This window comes from Hipposideros armiger, unplaced genomic scaffold, assembly GCF_001890085.2.
Source record: "Hipposideros armiger isolate ML-2016 unplaced genomic scaffold, ASM189008v1 scaffold_99, whole genome shotgun sequence".
Classification (NCBI taxonomy): domain Eukaryota; kingdom Metazoa; phylum Chordata; class Mammalia; order Chiroptera; family Hipposideridae; genus Hipposideros; species Hipposideros armiger.
In genome coordinates, this window is record NW_017731449.1 from 2,757,145 (window position 1) to 2,767,598 (window position 10,454).

The 10,454-nt window shown below is 37.7% G+C and overlaps 1 protein-coding gene across 1 annotated transcript in view; it reads right to left on the reverse strand.

Moving 5' to 3' along the window:
• The window catches only part of CEP128 (centrosomal protein 128), a 365,357-nt gene that overhangs the window by 299,039 nt on the left and 55,864 nt on the right, over positions 1 to 10,454 (reverse strand). The window contains exon 8 of the mRNA XM_019646219.1: positions 8,678 to 8,738. Within this exon, the coding sequence (XP_019501764.1) occupies positions 8,678 to 8,738 (61 nt within the window). The remainder of the gene's footprint in view (positions 1 to 8,677; positions 8,739 to 10,454) is intronic.

The window sequence follows — 10,454 nt, forward strand, 5'->3', positions numbered from 1 at the left end:
CTAAGACTGGTAAGTCTAGTGTTTCCAATTTCTAGTGCTTAAAAACAATTAAGATACATACTATAATATTCACAGTTCTTTACTAAAATCTCAAAATACCCTCATCAAACTTCTAATTTGTCCTATTGATCAACTATAATATCCCAACAATTTACTACTGCATCTAAAATAAGTGCCATACTGCTGTAATAGAAAAAAAATATTGGATAAATACTGAAAATTAAAAGTTGTTAATTTGTTCAATTTTTACAAAATGAAAATACCTTTATTGTTCACTGTGAATAGAAGAAGTAATTAATAGCAACTATCCAAAAATAAATGATGCAGAACCACTTTAAACTCATTAGGATGGCTACTATACAAAATAATAATAAAATAAATGTTGGGGAGGCTATGGAGAAATTGGAATGCTCGTGTGTTTTTCTGGTGGGAATGTAAAATTGTACAGCCATAATGAAAAACAGTATAGTGGTTCCTTAAAAAATTAAAAATAGAATGACCAGATGATCCAGTAATTCCATATCTAGGTATATACCGAAAAGAATTGAAAGTAGGGTCGCAGATATTTGGACACTTTGTACACCCACGTTCATAGCAACATTATTCACAATAGCCAAAAGATGGAAGCAATCCAAGTGTGCATTAACAGGTAAACAAAGAAACCAAATGCAGTTTATATATGCATTTACTTTTACTGGAATATGCTGTGACAAACATTCCTATATAAGATTATTTTTGTAAAGTAAAGATACAATCTTCAAGTGAAATTATTGAATCAAAAGACATGAATCACTGATGAAATAAGTTATTAATCCGGGATCACAAAATTAGTGAGAAAAATGAGCCCAATATAGGTCTCCTTTTCCAGCAGTATCTTGTAATCCCAAGTCCATTTTCTAGCATTCATTCAGTAAGTAAGCACAAACACTAAATTGCTCCAGTTACTATACTAGGTAGAGGTAGGGATATAGCAATACACACGCTGTAGCCACAGACGTTACCTTCAAATAGCTTTTTTGCTAACTATTGAGAACTGACATTGAATGAGAATTTCTCCAATTAAATTTAGTGAGTTGAATGACTTCTAAATTTCAAGAAAGAAGGCTGTGCCTATTAGCATCCTATCAAAATTAAAGCAGTTCAAGTAACCAAATACCAAAATCAAAATCCAAAATTATGTAAACACTGTCCACTTCACCACCACGGTAGTACATGTGATGATAGAAAGTCACTATATTTGGAGTTTTCATCCTCAGTTTTGAAATAATGTTTGTGGTAGGCAGCTTCTGTCATGGTTTCAATGATCCCTGCTTCCTGGTATCCATACACTTGTGGACTGGTCCTAATGTCTTTCTTCTAATGAACAGAATACAGAAAAAGATATGAGATGTCACTTCCACGATTGGCTTACAAAAAATTGTGACTTCCATCTTGTTAGCGTGCTCTCTCTTGCTGGCCCTCTCTCCTGCCTTCTTCTCGCTTGCTTGCTCTGATGAAACAAGCTGCCACGTTGTGAGATGCTCTGTGGAAAGGCCACATGTCAAGCAAACAAAAGAGCCCTCTGACCAATGGGTCATGACAAACTGATGCTTCAGTCCAATAATCTGCAAGGAGCTAAATGAACTAGGAAGGGAATCCATTCCAGTCAAGACTTATGAGATGACTGCGATCTGTGAGAGACCCAGCGCCCAAGGAGCCAGCTGAGCCATGCCTGGAATCCTAACCTACAGAGACTGTCAGACAACAAACATTTTCAGCCAGTAAATTCGGAGAAATTTGATATGCAGCCATAGATAACTAATGCGATTTTTCATGTTTTCAAATAAATCCTCACCCAGGAAATAATCTAGAGAGTCTAATGAACAATATAGTCTCTGTTCCATCCACAAAATTTCTAGCCATACCACAGAATTTCGTACTCCACTTCAAAATACAGTAAAACCTTGAATTGCGAGTAACTTGGTTTGCGAGTGTTCCTCAAGACAAGTAAACATTTCTACTAGGTTGGTGAAAAAGTAATACAGGTTGGCTGAGGGGTGAATTGGTTAGGAGTTGGCTTGGGACGCCAGCTCTGAGCAGCAGGGCCCCAGTTCAGATCCCACATGAGGGCCAGTGACGCTGCACCCTCTACAGCTAAGATGGTGAACAACAGCTCAACCTGGAGCTGGGCTGCCGTGAGTTGCCCGCGACAGCATAGGCTGCAGTGGGGCTGGCCTACTGGCAGCAGACATGAGCTTTCGTGAGCTGCCATGAGCAGCCGTCCAATGGCCAGCGAGCGACTGCCTCACCCGGGAAGAGCACAATGATAATACCAACATGGGCCAGTGAAGCGACGTCCTCCACAACTAGACTGAAGAACCAAAGGACAGCAACTTGTCTGTTCCCCTTCCCGGATTCCCCAATGCTGTTCCCTCCCCCACTTCCCCAATATAATCTTTTAAAAAAGTAATAGCAAAAACTGCTATTACTTTTGCATCAACCTAATAATACATTTTAACTTGGTAAACGAGCGATGTCTTGCAATACAAGTAGTTTGTTTCCAGAACGAATTATACTCGCAAACCAAGGTATTACTGTACTATTATTTTCACTGTGGCTGGCTTCTCTGTAGCCCAATGACAGATGACCACCTCTTTTCTCCTGGCAATGCCACATACTGGGCTTGTGATTAGCCTTCTAAATGAAGCACACGCTATGTGAGCTGTTCAAGTAATTTAATCTCTCAAAAAAAAAATTTCATCATCCCTAAAAAGGGGATAACAACTTGCCCTCCTTGCCATGTATAACAATTTGGATCTAAAAGTATAAAAGTAGTGGAACAAAAAATATAGATGACATGGTGGAAACTAATAGTTGTTTTCCAATATCTACTCCCCTACCCCCATTTCTTCCATAATAAAGAAATTTTTTAATTTGATAGGTGGCTGCCAAATATAAACACTCATATTCTGGCCTCCTCAGCTGATAACCGGCCACATGACTTAAAATGCTACCCAATGGGATATATACATAAGTGTCAAGTGACAACTTCAGGGAATTAGCTATAAGAGAACACGTATGTGCCTTTTGCTCTCATATTCATCACTTCCTCCATCTTGCTGTCTGGTACACAGATGCTGCCATCTTAAACCATGAACCTGAGGCCATCACAGCAGAAAAACAGGAAGAGCATGACAGAAAGAGCCAGAATCCCTTCTGCATTGTAGGTCAGAACACGCAGCACCACATGGAACCCTGAACTCCCTACTGAAGACTTTTCCACAGAGAGAAATAACTTTTGTCAGTTTTCAGCCATCATTCATTGGAGGGTTTCAGTTATTTACAACTGAAACCGATCTTAATTGAAAGAGAGAAGCACTTAGTGAACTGCAACATGCTAGGCAAGAACAACTATTGCCTTATACATCCAGTGTAGAAACATGGGAAAATCGTAGTATCCTTGCTCTGTTTATTCGAGTATAAAAAAAACTCTAAGTAATAAAATGAATACACATCATAGTTAGGACTCAGAAAAATAAAACATACACATAAACTAGTATGATTGAAAATGAATAAATACACCAAGTATTTTATAATTTCCAACAGTGGTAAAATTATAATCATCCTGTAAGTCCACCAAAGGAACTTTACAGGCCCAATCATCGAGACAGATCAAAATGCTCAAAACATTTCCCTTTTTCTACTGCTAATACCCTGAGTCACACAACTCTAAGTCAGCAACAACCAAGGACCTAAAATGTACATTTGGACAACCCTGGTTTTCTTTGTTCTTTCTCATCTATTTCTGTGGTACATTTCTGTATTAGTTAGGAAACAATCTAGACTCTTTCGAAGAGATGAAGTACACAGCAACTGAAATAAGATCAAAATTTATTTCCGTCTCACAATGCAGTCCAGAAGAAAGCAAGGCAGCTGGCAGGCCACTCTGCTCCCTAAGGTCATTCAGGGATTCAGGCGCCTTCCACCTGGTGCTCCACTATACCCCTAGGTTGTTATCCTCACCTGTGTGGTTTAAGCTGGGTCCATACTACAACCTCATTTCAACCCACATAAGGAGAAAACGAGAAATTACCAGAAAAGTGGCTTTGTTTTCAAGTAGACTAGTCAGAAGCAGCCTGCATCACTTTTACTCACAGTTTGTCACATGGTCTCAACTTAGCTGTGCACGGAAACTGGGAAATGTCATCTCTACCTGAGTAACCATCTGCCTGGGTGAAGCTGCTGGGGGCGGGGGGTGGTGAGGGGAGGAGTCGGGGAGCTGATCCCAAAGGGAAGAAGGCACTCTGTATTAGTGGTCAGTTAGAATTAACATACCTTCAACACATAGTGTAATTTTACAGAAGGCCACCTTTCAATCTTTTCGGAAGAGGGTGAGATAAATCCTAATTCTCAGATAAAAGTACGCAAAGAGGCATTTAAAATACTAATTCTAAAACTGAACAACACGTAACAAATTACAATGCACATAGACTTTAATTCTGTAAATCTACTTTTGAGAAATTCATTCTACCCATTTACTTTCCCGTGTCAAAAATGACACAAGGACAACAAGGTCATTCACTACACTGCTGTGCACAAAAACAGAAGACTCACACACCTAAACGTCCATCAGTATGAGACTGGGTTACATAAATTATGGGGCAGTCATTCAGTAGAATGCTTTACATATTAAAAGAAAGAAATTAGGAAGCTCATTAGTACTAATACTGAACAATCTCAAAAATATATTAAGTGAAAACAGCAAAATACAGAACAGCGTGTTTAGTATGCTACCTGCTACCAACTATGTAACAAAAAGGACAGCAGGAGAGAAAGGTCTCTCTCAAGGTGCTAACATCTCTGTGCAATCCTGAATGACAAGAGGAAGCCAGCCATGCCAAAATCTGGGGGAAAAGAGAAGCCAGTGCAAAGACTGTAACGTAGAAATGAATTTGGCAAATTTAAGATACACAGAGAAAGAAGAAGAATATAGGTACTATGATCTATGGTAAGGAATGTGGAACAGAAGCAGCTCAGGGAGGATTTGTAAAAGTAGGGAATCATTCACAGCAAAATGACCATTTCTGAAAATCACTTGGCTGCTGTCAGGAGCACAGATGGGGCACACATAGGAGGAAGGAGACCAACTTCAATGGAGGCCAATGCAGTGAAGCCAAAGTGATGGTGCCTGAAGAGAAATATTAGACAGAAGTAGATGGAATTAAGCACGATTTCAGAAATAAAAAGGGCAAGATTTTATAATGGGTTGGAAGTGTGGTATGAAGAAAAAGATCTAGAGTGACTCTTAGGATTATGATACCATTTTTTCTGAGACGGGGCCGACCACAGGAAGAGCAAATAAGAACAGTTCTAAATAGAAGGGCATGCAAAACACTAATTCAAAAAGATAGATGCACCCCTATGTTCACTGCAGCATTATTTCCAATAGCCAAGATACAGAAGCAACCTAAGTGCCCATCATAAACAACTGGATAAAGATGTGGCACATATATACAATGGAGTATTACTGAGCCATAAAAAACAAAATCTTACCATTTGCGACAACATAGATGGATCTAAAGGGTATTATGCTAAGTGAAATAAGTCAGACTGAGAAAGACAGACACCAGATGATCTCACTTATGTGTGGACTCTAAAGAACAAAACAAACAAACAAAATAGAAACAGATTCATAGATACAGAGAACAGAGGGGAGGGTTTAGGGGGAGCTGGATGAAAAAGGTGAGGGATTCAGAAATACAAATTGGTAGTTACAAACTAGTCACAGTGGGAGAGGGAAGGAGGAAGGAAGGAAGGAAGGAAGGAAGGAAGGAAGGAAGGAAGGAAGGAAGGAAGGAAGGAAGGAAGGAAGGAAGGAAGGAAGTAGGGAAGTAGGGAGGGAAAAGGAAGAAAGGAGGAAAGAAAGAAGGGTATGAGCTCTGTACCTAACAACACAGCATATATTTAAAACTACTGAATGACAAGATAATTCCCAATAATAAATATTATTTGAAAGACTGAATTTATTAATTCCTCCTCACTTTTATTTTATATTTCTGAGACATAAGAAAAAAATATTAACAATGTCAGCTAATACTAATAAACTAATTTTAATCAGCATCCCATATTCACCAATTAAATTTACTACTAAGATACCAAAAAGTCCTAAGTCTCTATACTTAGTTACAAAAATAGCAAAATAAGAATAAAAATTAGAATAGCTTTTAGAGTTAACATTTAAAGAAAAGAGGTAAAACAAAAGCAAAAGCATTGTGTTTATGGGATCGTATTCTGGTTTTATCAATGTTGATTCCTCAGCTCTTAAACAATACATGCTGTTGTAAAATCCATTTCAATAATATTTGTTGTATATCCTGCTGTTGTAATCTATGCAATATCCTAAGTTGGGCGCTGAGAGAATTTTTAGTTCAATTAATGACCAGCTCTTCCAGAAATAGCTGAATCCACGTTTACATTTTTATTAAAATAGTAACCCTTCTATAGTAAACAAACAAACAAAATTGACTTTTTCCTCCATCAATAATCAAACTTAATATTCACTCATGTCACAACTCAACGGGATAAATTCTAGACAACTAATTTCTCCTTTGGTAGAGGGCCCAGGCAATACTGATTGTTTATTAACACAATTAAGTGTTAACAGAAAATATTTTCCATAACATCATGCTATAAATAATAACTACTCCCTTCCAATGGGCAGTTTGAAAAACAAACAAAAATCTATGATTCACAAAGGACTAACAAATCAGATTGTGGCATGTATGATAAAAACCAGTATTCTTTTGCCTCTCAAAGAGAAATGTTTTCTATAAAATTTCCAAGATACATTTTAGTTACTGAGAAAATGCATGATAAACAAGTGTAGCCTCAGAAAAATATACAATAAATGTGATTAACAGTGGTTACCAACAGATTTGAAATTGGTGAAAGATGGGGCAGTCGTTCACTTTTCTTTATTTCTATAATATTTTAAAGTTTTCCACCATGAATGTACATTACTTTGGTAATTTTATTTTAAACTTAAATCTGGAGGGGGAAACAGCTGCAGCTTCTGAGAAGCTCAAATAACAAAATCACATCCTCTCTGACAGAATGCTATCATGAATTCACAAATACAACACATGTCAAATATTTATAAAATGTAAATGTTGACTTCAGTTGGAATAATGAGTCACAGAATCTGTATTAAACCTTGTACAAATTGGAAGTAAGCTTCATGTGGCCTTCAGAGAACCTTCTAAAATTCAACACTATTATTTTTAAGCTTTTGCATAAACAATTGTTTCTTAGTCAGGACTACATACACCCACATGAGGTTTGAGATGCCCTCTGTACAATTATGAGACCACCTTGCTTTGCAAGCAAATTACAGAAAGCACAAAACAAGCTGTAGTATCACAACCTGATGTGAGGAACTGGCAGATGAACAATTCAACCGAGTGCACAATTAGGTGTATACAATTTTCCAGGTCTAGGCAATATGAAAGAATGTGTCCTTATGAGCTGGGCATAGTGGAGAACTGAGTAAATGAGCAAGGTGCACACACCAATTACACCAATGAGCTATGAGCTAGTGAGATGTGACGCAATCATAGCTTTATCTGATATGGAGTAAATCTGATGCATGGTAACAATGATATGAGAGAACTCAGCTTTCTTTGAATTTAGCTGTTAACTTTTAGCTCGGTGGTTATATTTTACACCCCCATTAATTCTCTAGACTATGTAGATAGTGCTTGCTAGTTTTATTTGCTATGTGAAAGAAATAAAAATGGAATGACAGCTCTGTTCACCACAGGTTCTCTTTAACACGGTAAAGGTGAAACTTAACAAATGTAATGTATGCTATGCAAATTAGTATTTTCAAACTCTGAATTTAAACCATCCCAAATATCTAACAATGTCGAAAATCAGCCTGACGGCACAGCTGGAAATGCCCATGGCTCACTCAGATCTACGGGGATCTCAGCAGAACACTGAGGATATTGGAGTCTGGATCTAAGCCCTTGCTACAAGCACGCTCACAAACTGTACACCTATGTAGCAAGTAAAAGAAGTCTCACATACAGCTGAAAAACTCCATAAAATCTTGTGCATTAGAAAGAGCAAACATAGTAATGGAATCTGATATACACAAAACGATTCAGGGAGTTTCACTTCCAAAAATGACACACGAGATAATTCAGACCAAATCTTCCACTGAAAATAACGAAAAAATCTAGAGCTATTTTAAATGAAAGTCTGGAAAATTAAAATGAAGTAAAGACACATGAGACCAAAAGCAAGAGAAGAAAGAAACCCAGGGAGGGCGGTCCATCTTTTAGGGCCACACTCTCCCTGAAATATCAGCCCATTTCAGAAAACGCAGCTGAGACATTGTGCAGCTGACCAGAAGTTTTAACAGACGGTGGGGGTCCTGAGGGAAAAGCTGAGATTGAGAGTCTTGCCAAGGAAGGTCTCTGGTTAAACTTGCCCAAGCCCAGCCTCTAGCTTTTGACTCGGAATCTTGCAGAACTAGACACTAGCAGTAAGAGTAAACCAGAAATAGTTCAACCATGGCACTGAAATTTAACACTGAAATATCTCAACGACAAATAATAAGGTAAGCCATGATTGCTAGAGCCCCTAACCGCTAACACAAGCAAATATGTTTACCAAATAAAAATTTTCAAATTACCTGTGCAACGTTTCTTTGCAGAGCATGAAATGTATTTTCTGTCATCAACAGAAGATCCCATTAAGAGACTTTTAAAAATGAGAAGAAACAGCTGTAGAATGTTGACAATATTTGCAATACATATAACTGACAAAGTGCTCATATACAAGATATATAAGGACCTCCCACAAATCAATAACAAGACAAGCAACTCAGTGAAAAAGTGGGCAAAAAGGTAAATTAACATGTCAAAAAAGAAAACAGCCAATAGCCAGCGAACATAAAAAGATGCTCATCATCATTAGCAATCATGAAAATGCAAATTAAAGCCAGGATGAGATACCATAAACACCCAACATAACGACTATTAATTTTGTTTTTAATTAACGTTTATTGGGGCGACTCGATACTATCAAGTGTTGGGAAGGATGAAGAGCAACAGGAATGCTCATACACTGTTAGTGGGGGTGTAAATCAGTGCAACCGTTTTGGAAACCTGTTCATCAGTACCTATGAAATCTGAGGCACCTAGCAATTGCACTCCACGTTATGTACCGAGAGAAATGCATGCACATGTGCACTAGAGTAATAAGATCAGTCACCACAGCTATTCATAATAGCCCAAAATTTGAAATAATTAAAATATCCATCATAAAATGTTACAATGTTTTACAGTATATTCATACAATGGAATACTGAAGAGCAATAAAAATGAATGAACTGCAAGTATATGACACACGACACCCAGAAGTATCACAATCATAACTAGGAGCAGAAGTCAGACACAAAAGAAATATGTCCTGTATGATTTCATTTATATAAAAAAGTCCAAAACAGGCAAAGTTAATATAAAGGGTTCAAAGTCAAAATAACAGCTTTAAAAAGGAAGGAATTAGTGACAGGGAGGGGGAAGGAGGAGGCTTCCTGTGTGCCGGTCATGTTCCACTTCAAGGTCTGGAGGTTGCTACACGGGCATGTTCACCTTGCAATACTTAATCGAGCTATACATTGATATATGCATGTTTCTGTAGGTGCATTATACCTCAGATTTTAAAAATTAAAAAAAGAAGAAAAAGTTTCTTCAGCAGGTTGCATTATCAAGTGACAGGTTCCACTCTAGAGTTTATAGGAAGAGCCAGAAAACCATCCGGGAAGTTAGAGAGGGCCTCAGAGCTACGTTCAGAAAACTGGGCATTCAGTTCCTGTTGAGATAATATATAAATCAGAGAATGGCATAAATTTCTTGCTGTGTGAACCACTATAATTAAAAAAGGCACCAATATGTTAACCTCACAAAAAATCTTTATTTGAACTATATGGGATTTTAGATATTTTACACGGGTACAAAGTAAACTGATGATGCCCTTGGTATGCCTGGAAACATCTAGGACTTGATGTAAAAAAAAGTAAGCATGCCCTGTCTTGATTGCACATTAGATGTCATATTATTATCATGCACTAACTGCAAAGATTCGCCTATCTCAACAGAAGACAGGCATTTTATCTCCCCCTCTCAGGGGCACTTCACACAGAAATGAGCACCCAAAGCTCAGGAGGAAGGGGCTTACTCTTATTTTTGAAATGGGCAGTAACTGAGTTGATCTCTGAAAACCGAGTATATCCATCTCTTAGCCTATGCCGCCAATAAATTCAAACTCCAACATAAACTTAAGGAACTGAAAATACAACGAGCAACCAGAGAAAAACTATCAGCTTCTACTAGGAAACTTTCTGTTTGAATAAAATGTGTTAAGAAAAATCATTCTGCTAACTTCTATTGTCTTGAAAAAAAAAAAAA